Here is a 19,595-nt window from a genome sequence, read left to right on the forward strand (position 1 = left end):
GCTTAAGCGATTAGTTAGGAGAAAATACCATCACAGAAGCTGCAGAACTTCCGTTTATTTCCGTTTTCAAGAGATTAGGGTAAGGGCGCCTGTCACTTTGACTATTTGTTGTCGCTTTTCTCGGAACGGCTCCCCTAACCATGGTTAATCCCAACGAATTGGTGGATCTGGACCCGGAATTGGAAGATATTCTCTCAATGTGGGGGAAGGAACCCACAGTTCAAAACGTGGAGCAGTATTTTGGAGCATTCGAGTTGTCGAGGCTGGAGTCTTTTTCACAGGAGGTAAAACCATCCCTTCAGCATCAAAGCAAGGATTCCGGCAGAGAAGCCTCTAGATTTCGAAACCCGGCTTCTTACAAGCAGGTGGTTAGGGAGAATGCGGCGGATGGGTCGACAGTAGGTGCTCTTTTTTCTGATACAAAGGGAAAATCAGTAACAAGCCGGAATTTTCCATCAAAGGGTTTTGAAGACATTGCAAATTTGGGGCTCTCTTCAGGCTTCGGCATAACAAGGGGTTCTGGAGGGTTTCCTCCGCTTTCTAGGGTTTCTCTGCAAAGAGAATCCCCTTTTCCAAAAGAAAGCTCTGCAGGAGGTTTCGTAGGCCAATCTGACAGCCTAGTGGGAGAGCGGGGAGGTCTCGATGGTGCGACGGCTGGTCATCTTTTTTCAGGGACCCCCGATCCCGTTTTCTCTGCTCATGTTCAGACACAGCCGGAGGTAGATTTCCCTGCGGATACGACACAGGAGGAACCAGAATGGATCGATGGTCGCGGGGAAACTAGGGCCTCTGCGGAAGAGTTAAGGAAAAAAGGGGAGAAAAGAAAACCCCAAAGGCCAATTGGATCTCAGGAGCTTGAAGGGAACTTAGTCCTAGGTATGGAGGTCTCTATAGAAGAAACCCTAGCAGTTGCAGAATGCACCCTAGTCGGAAGGGCGAGAGGTAAGAAACTTTCGTCGGATTTTCTTCAAGCTTGGGGTGAACATCGTTTCGTCTCTGACAGACCTCTTCGGTTCGAGGCTCAATGCTTAGCGAAAGGGTGGTTCAAGTTCCGGTTCGAGGATAAGGAGGCGGCAGAGTGGGTGCTTGAACGAAACTGGAATATAGGGAACATTCCGGTTCTGTTGAAAAAATGGAGCCCCCTTTTTGATGCTATCAAAGAGAAAACTGATGTGTTTCCGGTATGGGTGAGAGCCCCGGGTCTCCCCTCGTTTCTATGGACAGAAGCTGTGTTCAAAGCCATCGGGAACAGACTGGGATCCTTCTTGGAAGCAGATATGTCATTTCTGGAGACGAAGAACAGAGCGATGGCCCGCATTCTGGTAAGCCTCAATCCGAGCAGAGGTCTGGCCCAAAAAATCAATTTACAATACAAAGATTATGTGTTCGAACAGATTTTGGATTACGAGCACTTGCCCTTTAGGTGCCACCGCTGTCATGAGTATGGGCACCTTGCAAAGGATTGTCCGTTGTTCAGGAGAAGGAGACGTTTTCGGAGGACCTCAGTTTTCAGAGAACCAGTTTTCAATCACACTCAAGCTCCTCAGGAGAAAGAAGACATGGCGAAGCAGGCAACAGAAGAAATGGAGATTGAGGAGACTCTGAAAGAGCCAGTGTCTGAAGACCCCCATATCCAAGAGGCGGCACAGATCCCTGAATCGCATACGGCGGAAGCAGAGGAGGAGAACGCAAAGGTCGCATCCGCGGAACAAAATCCTCTCAGCGATCCTGAAAAGGGTATGTGCTCAGGTCCCCCTCTTTCTTCTCTTAAAATTCCTGAGCATGATTCAGTTTCTTTGCATGTTTCGCCTTCAAACAATCCCTCTCATAACATAGGCATAAACGAGAACATGGAACCTGCAAAGACCTCTCCTGATGTAGACTCTATTTCGGCTGCCATGCCGTCTCTTGATTTGAATTGTGAAGATATGTGGCCCCCTCTTGCTTCCCCAGTTCCTCATACCCCGTGCCCCTATAACCTTAGATCTATGGGAGGAAAGTCTAGGCTGTCGGATGTAGTTGGAGGCTTAGGACAGTCGACCTCTCAGGTTTATGCCAAAAACAAGAGAGGTAGAAAATCGGACCTTTCTAAGGCAAAACTTAAAGCCAAGTTGGACGTAGCAGAAGGAAAACAACACTCTATCCCCGGGGTTCTCAGAGCAGTGCAGACCCCTGATTTTGTTATCAAATGATTATGTCATCCTAGAACTGTAGAGGTTTGGCCAGTAAACCTAAAAAATTGGCCCTAAGAGATTGGATCCTTAATTCAAAAGCTGACATTCTTTTTCTACAAGAAACGTTGGGGAAAGCTACTGAGGTAGAATCAATGCTAAAGGCTCTCCTGCCAGGATGGACCTTTTCCGCAATAGATTCATCAGGCCACTCGGGGGGTCTAGCAATTGGGTTTAAAGAAGGACGAATTAAGGTCATTAATCAATGGGGGATGAAGCAAGTTATGGGCATGGAGGTTATTTCTCCTGATTTCTCCCACCCCATTTCAATTGTAAACATTTATGGCCCTTGTCAAGGAAGGGAGATTTTCTGGGATGATTTGATGACAAAATCTTTGATGAAGTCTTCTCTGTTGATTGTGGGGGGTGATCTAAACTTCTCTATAGGCAGAGCAGAGGCATGGGGTCCATCAGCCAGGGAAGACCCTCTGTCGGATTTCTTCCTCAATCTCCTCTTGGAAAACAACCTCATAGATCCTTCCCCGATCAAACTCAAGCCAACCTGGAGGAACAGAAGAGCAGGGGAGGATCGGATCGCCAAAAGATTAGATCGTTTTCTTCTATCTGAGGACCTAATCTCTAAAGCTCCTATACTCAGGCAGTGGGTTGAGGAGATAGGCAACTCAGATCACTTCCCTATTTTTTTGGATCTCTCTTTCCCTCCCCCTAAGCCTCCTGCCCCCTTTAAATTCAATTCCTCATGGCTTCAAGATCCATCTTTCAATAATCTCTTTAAGGAAACGTGGATCCATCCAGACATAAATGCAAGAGAGGATAAGAGCTTCCTGTTCATGGAGAATCTCAAAAGATTGAAGAAAGCGACAATATCCTGGGCAAAGGACAGGAAATTGAAACAGAATGAAGAGCTGTTTAGAATCAGGGAGGAGTTGAAGAATTTGGAGAGCATTGAGGAAGATGGATATATCTCGCAGGCTTCAAAGGACAGAATCCTTCATCTGGAGAAGCTTCAAAACCAAATCCTCTTGGACAAGGAAGAAGAATGGAGGCTTAAGAGTAGGGCAATATGGCTAAAATCAGGAGATGAAAATACTAGTTTTTTTCACAACTATGCAAAAGGAAGAAAATCTGTAAATACCATTTGGAGCCTTAAAGATGAAGAAGGAAGGGAGGCCAGTTCTTTTTCAGATCTCTCTGGTTTAGGACAGAGACACTTCCAGAAAATTTTCTCAGATCCGGGAGAGGCCACCATAGCAGAAGTCATTAGAACAGCTCAATGTTTCCCAAGATTCGTTGAGGAGGAAGAAGCAGAAGAGCTATCAATCCCTGTTTCCAAGGAGGAGGTTGAAGCTGCTATGAAACATATGGCCAAAGACAAAAGTCCAGGACCTGATGGCTGGACTATTGAACTCTTTCTCTCCTTCTTTGACCAAATAGGCTCTGAAATTACTGATGTAGTAGAAGAATCAAGACAGAAAGGAGAAGTCTACAGGCCTTTTAATTCAACTTTTATTGCTCTCATACCAAAGAAGGATGATCCGGAGAACTTTGAAGACTTCAGACCGATCTCCTTGTGTAATTGTATTTATAAAATCATTGCTAAGGTGATAGCTATCAGAATTGTTCCTATCCTGTCAAGAAACATCTCAATGGAACAATTTGGTTTTTTGGATGGAAGACAAATTCATGAAGCCATTGGAGTAGCCCAGGAGGTAATTCACAGTGTCAGACAAAAGAAAAAGAAGGGAGCGGTACTTAAAATAGATCTCTCCAAAGCATATGACCGAATTAACTGGCTCTATCTCCGGATGCTGCTTACACATTTGGGCTTCAACTATTCTTTTATCAGCTGGATAATGGGCTGTATCACAAATGTCAGTTTTGCTGTTCTGATCAATGGAGCAGCCTCCCCTTTTTTCAATAGCCAAAGAGGCCTCAGGCAAGGCTGTCCTTTATCTCCTCTCCTGTTTCTTCTAGTGGCAGAAGGGCTAAGCAGATTGATTCACAAAGCTAGAAGAGAGGAGAAGGTAAAAGGTATAGAGGTAGCAATTAATCTTTTTATCACTCACCTGCTTTTTGTCGATGATATTTTGATTTTCACTAATGGATCTTATAATGAACTTAAGGAGTTAAAATGCATTTTCGATCTATTTCTGAAAGCTACTGGAATGCAGATAAACTCTAGGAAATCTCAAGTTTGTGTGGCAGATTTTGACAGAAGAGAAAGATCCATGATGGCTAATCTTTTTCCCTTCCACCATCAGCCACTGGACTCCCCTTTCAAATATCTGGGGTTTTGGCTAAAGCCGGCAGCTTATAAGAAAGAGGATTGGAACTGGCTCATAGCAAAGCTAGAAGCCAGAATTTCTCATTGGAGTTTCAAGTGGCTCTCCAGAGCTGGCAGATTGACCCTCATCAAATCTGTATTGTTAGCCATTCCAGTATACTGGGCAGCTTTAACCTGGGTCCCCAAAGGAGTGATGGAGAAAATCAGAAGAATCTGCTGCAGATTTCTATGGGCAGGATCAAAAGAATCCTCCGTCTTACCCTGGGTGGCATGGGATAAGGTGGCCAGACCAAAAGAATGGGGAGGATGGGGAATAAAAAGGCTCCCTGAGTTCAGTCTTTCCCTGGCAGCTAAATCAGGCTGGAGATTAATCTCGATGGAGAATCTTTGGACAAGGGTGGTTAAAAGGAAGTACATTGATCCAGTTCCTTTGGAAGATTGGATTCGGAGCCAAGATAAGAAAAAGAAGAATATCTCAGTCATCTGGAAGGCCACGGTGGAGGCTTTCTCTGTGATTGAACAAGGTTTGGCATGGAAAGTGGGAGATGGAAGACATATTAGAATTGGCAGGGACCCCTGGGTAGGTTGTAATGAAGCTTTTGCCTTGTCACCTGGCTTTCTCAGACATCTTGATAGTAAAGGAATTTCAACTCTAAATCAGGTGGAGAAAGTAGGCCACTCTACCATATGGGGTCAGGCTTGGAAGAATGATGAAGACTTAGGAATAAATATCAGATGGAAGAACGAATGGGTTTCTTACATCCAAGAACTGCATCGTTCAAATGTCAGGCTTAAAAACGAACCTGATCTGTTGATTTGGGCGCAAGGAAAAACAGGTGAATATTCCCCAAAAGATGGATATACCTTCTTAATGAAAAAGAAAGGTTGGGGAATACCAGATTGGTGGGCGAAAAACATATGGAAATTAAAATGCCCAGCTAAGGCCAGGATTTTCCTATGGTGCATGCTAAAAAGAAAAGTCCCAACTTGGGACATTTTACAAGCCAGATACTTAGTTGGGCCTGGGAGGTGCCCCTTATGCAAGTCTGAAGAGGAATCAATAAGCCATCTCTTTACAGCTTGTGTAGTCTCTCTAAAAATTTGGGAGGAGTTAACCTGCTTGCTTAATGTAAAGGTACAGTGGGGACTAGATCCTTTGGAAGAAGCTTGGAGGAAATGGTGGCAAAACTATCCGGAGGGAAACATGAGAAATCTGCCTCTTATATTCTTTTGGGGTGTATGGTTAGCAAGAAACAAAAGCTTGTTTCAAGACAAGGACACTCCCACATCCGCCATAGCTATCAATTGTGCTGCCATATACTCTGCCATCCCGATCCCTGAAGCTAAAAATCCTCAAAAGAATCAAAAGCCTGTTACTATCTTGGAGGGCATTCCTTGGGCCTATTTTGACGGAGCATCCCAGAATAACAAGGCTGGAGCAGGACTGTGCATTCACTTGAATCCTGATCACTCTTTAAAAGCATCTGTAGGGCTAGGACCTGGTACAAACAATTATGCTGAGCTGTCTGCCTTGCGCCTTCTCCTTTGCTGGTTACTTCAAAGAAACATCTTCACAATTCAAATCTTCGGAGACTCTCTGAATGTCATAAAATGGGTTAACGGGAATGCATCATGTGAAAACCAGATTCTGAAGACTCTTGTAGAAGAAATTATGTTTTTAAAGTCATCTTTTAACAGTTTTACCATTTGCCACATCAACAGGGACAAAAACGAGGAAGCAGACTAGCTTTCTAAGGCTGGTTTACAGCAAGATATGGGCAGCTGGTCAATAGTAGAAATCAGTCAGGGGCAGTCATCCACTTCCCAACAGCCCCCTTTTGCTCCTCCACAGTGAACGAGGCTCGTCTTTTTCTTTTTGTCAGCAGTTTCATGGGCACAATGTTTTTCTGTTACAGCTTTCTCTATATTTTTGTTATTTTTATCATGAGCACTTCAAACAGAAAACCCAAAATCTTTTTGTACAGTTTTCAGTTGTCTCACAGTTTTATATACAATCTTGTAAGGGGTTGTTTTCTTTCTCTGAAGGAGACCCCGGAGTATGCATAGTATAACTTGTACTTAAGCCTCCTGAAGGGAGGAAGTCTAGTCAGTTTTATTTTCAGCAGTATCAGGACATATCATATCATCCACAATCAGTCAAAAAAGGACTGAGATTTTTGCTTGTCTTACTTATAAGAAGAACAAAACAGCAATCATGTGAGCCATCAGGTCTGCTCAAAGTCTCAAACAGAATGTAAACTTTTTATATGCTTAATAAAAAGTTTTGCTTTTTTCTCCGAAAAAATAAAAAATAAAAATAAAAAATAAAAAATAAAAAAAAAACCTATGGACAACAACTCTATAATGCAAAGGAATTTCAAGTTCTTCCATTCTACTCCACAACTTATCTCTAGGGACCATGTCAAATGCCTTTTTGAAGTCAACAAAGCAGCAAAATACTTCTTCTTTGCCCTCCCAAACCTTTTCAATAATGTGTCTCAATGTGATACCATGATCTACTGTAGAATGCTTCGGCCTAAAACTTGCTTGCCCTTTTGCCCTCTTTTCTTTGACTTCCGCCCACTTACTAATTCTATTTTCCACCATGCTGCTGAAGAGCTTTGCAAACAAAGAATTGATCATAATGGTTCTATAGTTGGAAGGATTATTAATGTCTCCACTTTTAAAAAGGGGTATTGCTAGACTAGTTGTCCAATCTCTTGGGAATCCTTGCCGAATGACGTTGAATATTTCCATGATGTGCAGTGCAAGAATGTTCATTCCCCACTTTAGATATTCTACTTGAATTTCAACCAAGTCCTTTGCCTTTCTTATTTTCAACTTCTTAATTCCTATCTCTACTTCCTGTAATGTGAAAAGCTTTGTAGTTGTGTTAATCTTGGGAGGAGGCTCCTCTGATTCTTTCACATAGAGTTGTCTTGCATAGTCAAACCATTGATTGGTTGTAATATATTTTCAATTTGTTTCTTTCTTGGTTGAAGTTCCTGCCAAAAACGCTTTGGGTGATTCTTGCCTAGATATATTAACTCTTCTTGCCTTGTTTGCATGAACTCATCTTTTTTCTTTTTTAAAATATGCTTATATAACTTTACATTCATCTTCTCCTCGCCTGCCTTTTTCAAGGTTTTTCTTGCCATTTTGCATTCATCATCAAACCAAGCATTTACAGGAAAACAATTTGATTCAGATTTCCTATTTTTTGCTCTTTTGCACTTCTCAAGTGCACTCTGAATTATATTTGTTAACTCATGACTATTGAGGCTTAGGGAACCACTCTTCCCCTTCTGGATTGATCTCTCCAAGGTGCAGGCAGATACACACAGCTTACAAGGATAGGTTAGCTAAATATGGTTATATATGGGAGATCATTCATAACATATGGAACAATCAACTCCATCGTCCTATACATGTAGCTGGGTATTGTTTGAACCCAAAGTATCATTATAAAGCTCGGCTAGGAGAGCTGCAAGTTGGGGAGGTCAGAGATAGATTGATTGATTGCTTGGAGCACATGGTCCCTATCCATCCAGACCAGTTGGAAATACATAAACACCTTACTCTTTTCAGTATGGCAGCTAGTACCTTTGGCAAAAATTGGTAAAGATGGCAAAAGATGTGGATCAACCAGGTAAGCAATTCCAATGTCTTTCTTTTCAAGTTAAATTGTTTACAAATTTACAATTCAAATTCTCTATAAATACTTGTAATTTGTAAATAAGAAATGAAATGAAATAAGTTACTAATTAATGTCTTTTTTTTTGCAGCACATTGTTGGGAGTCATTTGGTGGCCAATGTCCTCAATTGCAAAAGTTTGCAATTAGAGTCCTCAACCAAACTTGCAGTGCTTTAGGATGTGAGCGCAATTGCTCTGTTTTTTAGCGCATACACATGAAGAAGAGAAATCGTTTGGAACAAAACAATTAAATGATCTTGTTTTCATGCAATACAACCTTCGACTAAGGTGCAACAAAATGATGAACAAAACACCTGATCTAGATCCCATTGTGTTGGACGATATTGATCCAACATCAAAATGGGTGGACGAGACTAAAGATCATGTGTTTGATTTTGATTTTGATATTGACATGGCGGGATGAAGCAGATTTAGTAGCGCCATCAAAACTAGGATTAGTAGTCGCATCAAGCAAAGGCAAAAAACCAATGGAAGGCACTAGTCGTGCAGCTCGACCAACTGGTGCTTCCATTAGATCCACTTCTATTGTTATTCATGGGAGTGTTACAACTTACTACTGAGGTTGCAGATGAGGCTGAAGCATCCTCAGACTCTGAACCAGATGATGTTTATGTAGCTCCTATTGATGATCTTGTGTCTAATAGTGGTGATGAATTTAATGATGTGTAGACTTGTAGTCTTGTAGTAGGTCAATGGCCTCATAGCTTGTAGCATTGTTTTTGGACTTCATAGGCCATTTAGAGCCTCATTGTTTATGTATATGTATTGCACTTGGTCCCATTTTGATTTATTAACCTTTACATGGTATATAGATAAGCAAACTTTGCATATTTTGTCTCTATTGGCTTGGAATCATGGTTTTAAATCTTAAAAATAGTTTTTGTTTCATTAAAAAATAATTATTTAATGTATTTTTTAAAAAATTGGTTCATTGAGATCTAACCATTTCCGGTTTGAAACCCAGTTTATTAGGTGGACCAGTCCAGTCACTGGTTCTGGTTTTTAAAACTATGCATTCAATATCATCTATGTCTTGAATTGAAAGAAATATTGTACAATTTATCTTGTACTCTTGTAGCCCTATGGGCAAAATTTCCTAGGGATATTACAAAATTTCCTAGGGACCCATATGGTGGAGAAAAGGGGACTTAAATTACAAGGAAATAGATTAGGATATAGATCTATGGGGGATCCGCCGACGGAACCGTGGTTTGGAAATCTAGAACTGCACGGGCCCGATCCGCGGTTCCAAATTTCCGAACCACAATTTCGCTGGAGGATCTGCCTCGGATCTACGATGGATCGGGCACAGATCCGAGCAGATCCCAAGCGGTTTCGAGGCTCGACAAGTGGTTCTGCGGCAGCCGACCCATAATTCATTTTTTTCTTTAACTTGAGTTGGGGGTGGGTTTAAGGTGAGTTAGGGAAATAATAGATGAGGATAAAATTCATTTCCCCTCTCATTTCCTCACTCTTGTATTTTTTGAGAGCTTAGAGAAGAGATGCTTGATGAGAGCTTGGAGGAGTGAAGGAAGAGGAGCTAGGGGCAGTGAAGAGGAGGAATAAAGAAGGGCTTCCATCTACAAGAGCTAAAAAGGTAAGTGCAAACCCCAAACTCCCTCATTTTTCTATCATTTTTGTTTGTATTTTTTTCCTCCCTCTCCTACTCTTTCCCATTCTTTCTTCTTGCTCATTTCATTGCAGGTTGTCCATCTATATTCATATTCCAAAATGGTGTTCTTTTGGCTTTTATGTATCATTCCACTTTTGGTTTTCATAATGGTAAGGGAGGGTAGGAATAGAAGGGAAGAAGAACAAGAGGGTATTGATCACCATATGAGTGACCCAATGTATGATAAGGAAGAAGGGGGTGAAGAGGACACTGAAATGAAAGAGGGAAAAGTTGCATTGACACCCTTGTGGAATTATGTGACCTAACTTGAAAGGGAAAAAAGTGGTGGAAGCTACAAGTTTTTGTGCCCTCATGGTTGTTATGGAGGAAAACCTATTGTGGTTCATATACCTGTGTGAGAAGGCATCTTTGTGGGGTGTTGGAAAGTAATGACAAAAAGGTTCCCATGGGGATAACAATTTTCCCTAGGGTTTCAATTCAACAAAGAAGAAAATACGTCCAAATAGAGGAGGTTGCACAACAGTAAAACAATAAACAAAAAACTCATTTTGAATCAAGTGCAACCTCTAGATTTGGTAGCTCATCTCCTCATGGTACTTCTGCAACCTCTAGAAGTAGAAGAACAATAGGGGATTTCCTTAATGTTGTTGGGAGGGATGATGTGGATGGAAAGATAGCCTGGCTTCTTTGTGCTTGTGGTGTACGATTCAATGTGCTTCGCTCTCCCTATTGGCATGATATGGTTAAGGGCATCAATGAAGCCCCAAAAGGATACAAGAGCCCCAACTATGAGAAAGCTAGAACAGTGTTATTAAAAAGAGAAAAAGCAAAGGTTCAAAGAGCTTTGACACGTTTTACAAATGAGTGGGTGGATTGTGGGGTATCCATTGTATCAAATGTGTGAACAAATGTTAGAAACCAACATTTGATAAATGTTCTTGGGGTTTCTGCTAGTGGTGTAGTGTTTATTGCATGTCATGACCCCTCCTCCATTAGTGCAACATAACAAAACATTGCAGATCACCTATTGCAATCAATCAAAGATGTTGGTCCTAATAATGTGGTTCAAGTGATCACTGATAATGCAGCAAATTGCAAGGCAGTGGGAAAAATTATTAAGCGTACTCATCCACAAATATTTTGGTCCGGCTGCTTGGTGCACACATTGAATCTTTTGATGCATGATATTGTGAAGCATAAAGGATGTGGATGGATTAATGAGCTTTACAAGAGAGGGAAGCAACTAATTAAATTAATCACAGGGCATACAAGGGTAAACAACTTTTATGGCACTTACTCCAAGTTGTTGTTGCTTAAACTTACCTTTAGGCAGCGAGTGAAGGTGAGACAAGCTTTAACTAATATGGTGATCTCTGAATCATGGATGACATTAACATTAATAGAGATGGTGCTAATGTAGCCAAGGACACTATTCTTAACAGTTACTTTTGGTCACAGATTAAATATGTTTTGTAATTCACCAAACCAATTTATTACACAATCAAGTTTGCAAATTCAGATCGACCAATAATTGGGGAGGTGTATGAGCATGTTGGGGTAGATTAAAGACATTGTTGAGCTTAGAGATATCACCTTGTACAATTATATTCGTGTAGAGGTGGAAAGACACGGGAGATGCTAAACATTCCATTACATACCTTAGCATATGTTCTGACACCTAAATATTAGCATCCATCATGGCTTTCAACACCAACACCTGGGGGGGAGCAGGAGAAAACCGCACCTAGCTCCAGAGGTTCTATCCACTTATATGAAAGCATTGGATAAATTAGTCCTTGATGAGGAGTCTATCACACTACGGAAACATTTGAGCAACTATACGCTTAGCACTGGTCCATTTGGCTGCATGCATGCAATTAGAGATAAGGAGAATTTATCTTCTCTTGAGTGGTGGAACATGCATGGAGATGCTACTCCACTTCTACAAACTTTGGCATTGTGAGTGCTATCACAGGTGGTAAACACTTCTTTTGCAGAGAGGTGTTGGAGCTCTTATTCTTTTATCCATAGTGATAAAAGGAACAGGTTAAATTTAGACTGCGCAAAGAGCTTGGTTTATGTTCATTACAACTTGCGATTGTTGTCCCTTTACTATGATGATGCGAAAACTAATAAAGACCTGAAGATTTGAGACAAAAATCCAAATGAGCCCAATTTGGGGGATGGAGTGTTGTGATTAGAGCAATTAGAGGATGCTCTTATCCACAATGATGATGATCGAGTTGAGATACCACCCCCATTCGGTCCCCTGGTTCCCAAGTTCCATGCTTCAACACCAACAGTAGTGGCTTCATCTTCATCAATTCCACTACCACAACTTCCATAGCCACCATCTTTGCCATCTTCTTCATTGCTACCACATGGAGGCTCATGTACTATTCGCGGTGGAAGGAGAGATTAGTAGATATATTCATAGTTTACTACTTTTTGTCATAGACTAAACTTGTAGTCTTGTTGTGAATTTGAACTTTCTTGTCTTACTCTTCCTAGTTCAATGTGTACTTGAGTCTTCGTGGTGGCCAAGTGGCCTATTTTGTAAACATTATTATTTGAATTTTGGACATGACTCATGTTGACAGTTGCTATCTTGCTAGATAAGTTACTTGAATGTTTGATGATTTTATCTTTTAAATGTTTTATGTTTTATGACATGCTTAAAAATTTGATGTATGTTTGTAATTGCTAGAATCTAGATGGTTGATGCTCAAATAATTAATCATTGATGTACAATGGAATCATGGATGTAATATCTATCTTGATTTATGTAAAAATATGCAAGTTTTTGTTGGAAATAGTACCAAGGAGAGGTGTTACTAGGCATTTATCCCTTTTAGCATACTAGACACATTAATGACTTTTGTCTTGGTGACATTTATGAGTTATATTAATGTCATGGGTGGAAAAGGTACTTAAAAGTGTTGTACCGTGTATTTTTCTGATATTAAAGTCACTTGTACTTTATAAAGTGACTTTATGTGTAAAGTACCAAGTGTACTTATCTAATATTAAAGTGAGTTGAAAAATCATTTTATGAAAAAAATAGAAAAAAAACAAACAACTTGAAAAAAGGTACCAGGAGACTTTTAAGTAATGGGGCCAATGTGTGAGGAGGGTCAATTGGGAGAGTTAATCTCAACCACACATCTTAAGATTTGGAGATTAAATCTCATCCATTGGATCCTAGATTTAGGAATTCAATTTTTCTAAGAGACAAAAGGAGAAAAGGGAGACTCATTCTTCACTTCACACTTGAAAGAGCATGAGGAGAAGAGGAGAGGAGAAACTTCAAGGAGATGAGAGTTTGCTAAGGAGATTTTGCAGCTGAGGTTGGAGGTTCGAATTCCAAAGAGGAGGTAGCCATTGCAGCACAAAAATCGAGGTTTGGAAGCAACATCAGACACGAATTTCGAGGACGCTCCACAAATTTTGATGAAACAGTTCTCGAATTTTGAGGTTTTTTGGGCAACAAATTTGAGGAAGATTTGACTGTTGTCAGACCCGAAATTTGAGGCACAAATTTCGGGACAGTGGGCTGAGGACAATGCAAAATTCAAGGAGGATTTTCACTACTATCTGGAATGGTTTTTGAGGTAGAAAAGTCACCTTCAAGAACATAAATCAAGGCTAGGTTTAGCAAAAATTTCGAGGCTGATTTTGGGCACAAATTCCCAAAATTTGTAATAAATGCTATAGAAGAAAAAGGGAGATAAGTATAGGGAATTTTTGTACCTATTTTGTAATTTCTTAAGCAATAAAATCCTCCTTTGAAGACCGGTTTTCCCCAAGAGACAGTGGGGTTTTTCCGAGGTCACCTTGACCAAAAATAAGTGTCTCACATGCTTGAATGCTTGTCTAAATTTTGTATTAATTTCAGCTGATAGAAAAAATGAAAAAATAATAGAAGTACTCTTTGAATGTTACAATTAATGCATTCTAAAATTTATATCAGCATGACAAAACATGTGGGTTGGGCCAAATAAACACATACAAACTTGTAAACTAGGGTAAGGGTGCAAATCATTAATTTTCTACATGGTATCAGAGCCAAGTTGAGCCAAGTTGAGGCTTAAATCTTCACTTTCAGTTAGTTGATAAAGAGAGCAGCAAGCTACCAAAGTCTTCAAACAGTGAACCATACATTTGAAACTTTGTCAAAAACCCAAAACTTCAGCAATTCAGAGGGAGGTTGGTTCTAGCTTCCAGATTTGCTTCATTTTTTTGGTCGTGGGGTCATGGCTAGTGCTATTGAGTTGAGAGTAGAGGACAGATTAATGGGGGCTGAAAAACTTCGGCCAGTGGAAGGAGAGGATTATGCTTTTACTGGAGGTGGAAGTGTGGGATGTTGTTGAAGCATTGGTGCAACCACCCACTGATCCAGCTCAGTTGGTCGAGTTCAACAAGATGAATGTGAAGGCAAAGTGGATCCTTTTAGATGCCATCAAGGACCATTTATTCCCTTGTGTTTCAAGGATGCTATATGCATATCAGATGTGGGAGTCCTTGGTCTCTTTGCACCAGAGTTCTAATGAGAACAGGAAGATGGTGTTGAGACAAAAACTACGCAACACCAAGATGACCAAGACCGACAGTGTGACATCTTTCCTCACTAGAGAAGGAGCAATGGGTTTGGATTGCTTTAAGAGGGGTTCACCGAGAAGTGGGATAGTTTTATACACAACTTGGTGGCTAGAGAGCATTTTCTTGGTTGGAGTAGGATGTGGGACGATTTCCTCTGGGAGATCGGGAGGAGTATGAAAAGTGGCAACAAGAGTGGTGGGGGAGGTGAAGAGGAGAATGTTGCTATCGCGGAAAGGGAAAGAAGGGCAAGAAGATCAAGAAGATCAAGAAGGGGTCTTCTAGTGGAGCAAAGCAGGATAAGGGGAAGCAGAAGGCTAAAGAGAAGGACATGAGCAAAGTAAAATGCTTTACTTGTGGGAAGATGGGTCACTATGCTATTCAATGTCCAAGAAAGAAGGGTAAGAAGAAACAGGGAGTTGTAGCTTCAGCAGATATGGATGATTTTGCGGCTATGTTTGATTCAGAGTGTGCTTTGGTGGTGAGTTTAGCCACTCATGTCACTTCCTCCCGTGCATGGTCCATAAACAGTGGAGCATCCTGCAATATAACCAGAGTTAGAGAGCACTTCACGAGCCTTTTGGAGGATGATATTGACTTGGAGGCTATGCTTGGCGACAACTCCAAAGTCAAGGCGAAAACTATGGCAACAATTTCATTTCACAGGGAGTCATCACCTCCTCTGAACGTGACAAATGTTATTTATGTTCCAGGGTTGAAGAAGAGTTTGATATCAGTTTCTAGCTTGGAGGATAGGGGGTATGAGGTGTTGTTCCAAAAGGGACAAGTGTTGATATATCCTGGAGGATCCAGTATCAAGTCTTCTCATGTGATTGGAGCTCGCAATGGGAGACTATACAGACTCATGTTTCAGCCTCTTCGAGCTATGGTAGCGCAGACCAGTAGCAGTGATTTATGTGAGTTGTGGCACAGGAGGATGACCCACTTGCACCATGGAGTTTTCAAAATGTTTAGGGAGATGGTTACCGGGTTGCCAGATTTCAGCACTAAGCATCATGATGTGTGCAGGGGGTGTGCTTTTTGAAAGTACACCAAGTCACCTTTCCAGAGCAGTGATAGTAGAGCTGCAAGTATCCTTGATTTGATTCATTCTGATGCATGTGGTCCTATGTCTCATGTCTCACTGAGTGGATATGAGTACTATGTGATATTCATTGATGACCACTCCAGGACCTGGATTTACTTCCTGAAGACCAAAGATGAGGCCTTCCGGGGATTCCAAAATTTTAAGGCTCTTGTGGAGACTAGACAAGGAGGCAGATCAAGATGTTGAGATCAAACAATAGGGGTGAGTACACTTCAACGAAGATGAGAGATTTTTGTGGGAGTGTTGGCATCAAGAGGGAGCTCATTGTGCCTTACAACCCTCAGCAGAATGGGGTGGGAGAGAGGAAGAACAGGACCATTGTGGGTGTAGCTAGAGCGATGTTGCATGATCAGAGTTTACCTTTCTCCTTGTGGGCTGAGGCGTGTAACACTGTTTGTTTATTTGCAGAACATGAGCCCACACACAAGCTTGAGGACCAAAACTCCTGAGGAGATATATACCGACAAGAAGCAGGAAGTTGGACACATCTGGATATTTGGGTGCCTTACATATTCACACGCCCTTGAGGAGAAGAGGACGAAGTTGGAACCCATAGCAGAGAGGGGTATCCTAATGGGTTACAGTGAGACCAGCAGAGCCTACCGCATATATCTTCATGCACGGAGGAAGATTGTCCTGAGGAGGGATGTGACATTTGAGGAGGAGAGGGCTTTGAGGAGATCTCGAGAGTTTGATCAGTTAGAGCAGCAGGCTCCTCAGCAGGGGGCACACGACAAGTTTCAAGTGCATCAGGTGATACATCAGGATCAGGAGGTTCACCTTCTTCAGGGGTGATAGGTTCACAGACTACAGTTTCGCCTGGCACAGGCTCACTTGGTGCAAGTTCATCAAGCACAATATCTCAGAGTTCAGGATCTCCTTTCATTATTTTAGAGCCTTCCTCACCAAGAGGAGAGGCACCAATTAAGGATTTTCCCATACCACCACTGGAGACTACTGCAGGGAAGAGGAAGCCAAGATGGCTTCGAGAGACCTGAAGGAGGCTCACGATGCAGTGGGGAGACCCTAGTGGTCAGTGAGGAAGAGTAGACCATCAGAGAGGTTAGGTGGCTTCGTGGAAAATGTTGTGGAGACAGAGCCAGCTAGTTTTGAGGAGGCTGCTAGACAGCAGATCTGGAGGGATGCCATGGTGGAGTATGCCTCTATCATGAAGAATGATGTCTGGGAGATAGTGCTACGACCTGATGCGAAGTTGGTTGTGACTTCCAGGTTGCTCTACATTGTCAAACATGTTGCAGATGGAAGCGTTAAGAAGTTCAAAGCTTGGTTTGTGGCACAAGGGTTCTCACAGGTAGAGGGAGTTGACTATGAGGAGACCTTTGCACTGGTTGCTCATTTACTTCCATTAGAGCAGTGATATCTATTGTAGCTGAGATGGGTTGCAGGATTCACTAGATGGATGTGAAGACCATCTTTCTCAATGGTGTTATACAAGAGATGTACATTGAGCAGCCTGAGGACTTTGAGTTGCATGGGAGGGAGTCTCATGTATGTAGGCTGAAGAAAGCCTTATATGGACTGAAGCAGGCACCAAGGACATGGTACGAGAGGATAGATGCCTACTAGTAGCAGATGGGATTCCAGAAGAGTGATGCAGATTCGAACCTATAATTTATCCTACTAGGTGACGATCCACTCATTTTGGTACTGTATGTGGATGACTTGTTTATTACAGGGGAGGGCAGTCTCATCCAACACTGCAAGAGAGATCTTGCTTCAGAGTTTGACATCACTGAGATGGGGTTGATGCAGTACTTTTTGGGGTTGGAGGACTGGCAGGAGGGTGGGCACATCTTTGTGGACCAGGGCAGGTATACAGGAGATATCTTGAGTAGATTTCGTATGCATGGTTGCGGGCCTATGGCTACTCGTATGTAAACCAACTGGAACAAGCTTCATGATGTTGATTCCAAGTTGGTGGATCCCACTTTGTATCTTCTGCTGATCGAGCCATTGATGTATCTAGTCAACACTAGATAGGATATTTGTTTTGCAGTCAACTCATTGAGTCAGTCTATGATGGAGCCCAGGAGAGTACACTCGGTGGCTGCAAAACATGTGTTGAGGTACTTACAAGGAGTAGTGGATTATGGGTTAGACTGTGTCAGATGTGATGGGGTCAAATTGATTGGTTGCACAGACTCAGATTGGGTTGGCAGTGTCAGTGACCAGAAGAGCACTTTTGGATGTTGTTTCTCATTGGGCTCAGTAGTTGTGTCATGGTTCAGTAGGAAACATAAGTCAATGGAATTTAGCAGCGCAGAGGAAGAGTACATGGCAGCTAGTCAGGCATGGTGCGAGGCATTATGGCTTCGCAAGATGCCTCATGGTCTATTTGGTCAGATGCTGAGACTAACTACGATTTATTGTGACAATCAGAGTTGTATTAAACTCTCTGAGAATCCAGTATTTCACGAACGGTCAACGCATATAGAGATTGGATACCACTTCATTAGAGACTGGGTTCAGCGAAGAGCAGTGAAGCTTTAGTATATATCCACTGATGAGCAAGTAGTAGACATTCTCACCAAGTCTGTGCCAAGAGACAAGCATGTTTTCTTCAGAGACACGATGGGAGTGGTGAACAACACCATCCTCGATAAAAGGGAGTGTTGGAAATAGTACCAAGAAGAGGTGTTACTAGGAATTTATCCCTATTAGCCTAGTAGACACATTAATGACTTTTGTCTTGGTGACATTTATGAGTTATATCAATGTCATGGATTGAAGAGGTACTTACCATGTACTTTTCTAATAATAAAGTCACTTGTACTTTATAAAGTGACTTTATGTGTAAAGTACTAAGTGTACTTTTCTAATATTAAAGTGAATTGAAAAATCACATTATGAGAAAAATAGAAAAAGGTACTAAGAGGGCTTTTAAGTAATGGGGTCAATGTGTGAGGGGGGTCAGTTGGGAGAGTTAATCTCAACCACACATCTTGAGATTTGGAGATTAAATCTCATCCATTAGATCCTAGGTTTAAAGATTCAATATTTTCTAAATGACAAAAGGAGAAAAGGTAGGCCCATTCTTCACTTCACACTTGAGAGAGCATGAGGAAAAGAGGAGAGGAGAGTTTGCTAAGGAGAATTTGCAGCTGAGATTGGAGGCTCGAACACCAAGGAGGAGGAGGCAGCCATTGTGGGACGAAAATCGAGGAGGTTTGGCAGCTACAGCAGGTACAAAATTCAAGGCAAAGCGATGCACAAATTTTGAAAATGTTGCACAAATTTCGAGGAAACAGCGGCTCAAATTTCAAGGATTTTCTGGGCACGAAATTTGAGGAAGATTTGACTGCTGTCAGGCCCAAAATTTGATGCACGAATTTGAGGACAGCAGGCTGACGACAGTGTGAAATTCAAGGAGGGTTTTGGCTGCTGTATGGCACACAGCTTTGATGGCAGAAAACTCACCTTCGGGCACAGAAATCGAGGCTGAGTTTGGGCACAAATTCGAAGGAGCTAAACTGTAGAAGAATGCAGAAATTTTGGGCACCAAATTTGCTGAAAATCTGAATTGTTCAGTGGGCACAAATTTCCAGAATTTGTAATAAATGCTACAGCAGAAAAAGGGAGATAAGTACAGTGAAATTTTGTACTTGTTTTGTAATTTCCTAAGCAATAAAATCCTCCTTTGAAGACCGTTTTTCCCCAAGAAGCTGTGGGGTTTTTCCGGGGTCACCATGACCAAAAAAAGGTGTCTCACATGCTTGAAAGCTTGCCTAAATTTTGTATTAATTTTAGCTAATAGGAAAAGTGAAAATTAGTAGAAGTATTCTTTGAATGTTTACAATTTGAATTAATGCATTCCGAAATTTATATCAGCATGACAAAACATGTGGGTTGAGCCAAATAAACACATGCAAACTTGTAAACTGGAGTAAGGGTGCAGATCATTAATTTTCTACAGTTTTCATGTCTTCTACAACTAATTTGGTATTTTGGATGTTTTTTAATATAAATGCAAATATATATCTATATATATATATATATATATATATATATATATTGTAGATGCTTCCAAGACACTTCGCTTCCTAGA

General features: G+C 41.5%; 2 protein-coding genes across 4 annotated transcripts in view; one reads left to right on the forward strand and one right to left on the reverse strand.

The window, feature by feature from the left end:
* The window catches only part of LAZ1 (organic solute transporter ostalpha protein (DUF300)), a 226,171-nt gene that overhangs the window by 146,682 nt on the left and 59,894 nt on the right, over positions 1-19,595 (reverse strand). The window lies entirely within an intron of this gene.
* Positions 2,327-6,223, forward strand: LOC149167989 (uncharacterized). The gene is made up of 2 exons (XM_089430657.1): positions 2,327-3,764; positions 4,623-6,223. The coding sequence occupies exons 1-2, from the start codon at positions 2,327-2,329 to the stop codon at positions 6,221-6,223; spliced, it is 3,039 nt and encodes a 1,012-aa protein (XP_089286783.1).

This window comes from Pinus tabuliformis, chromosome 5_1 (genome assembly GCF_031772625.1).
Source record: "Pinus tabuliformis cultivar Carrire ecotype Pingquan chromosome 5_1, CPIR1, whole genome shotgun sequence".
In the NCBI taxonomy this organism is placed as follows: domain Eukaryota; kingdom Viridiplantae; phylum Streptophyta; class Pinopsida; order Pinales; family Pinaceae; genus Pinus; species Pinus tabuliformis.

What these genes read in the sequence shown, in the direction of transcription:
- LOC149167989 (XM_089430657.1), top strand. Translation starts at nt 2,327, where the DNA reads ATGCTAAAGGCTCTCCTGCCAGGATGGACCTTTTCCGCAATAGATTCA. An exon ending in CTTCAGACCGATCTCCTTGT is followed by an intron (nt 3,765 to 4,622) that starts GTAATTGTATTT and finishes CTGTATTGTTAG; the next exon opens with CCATTCCAGTATACTGGGCA.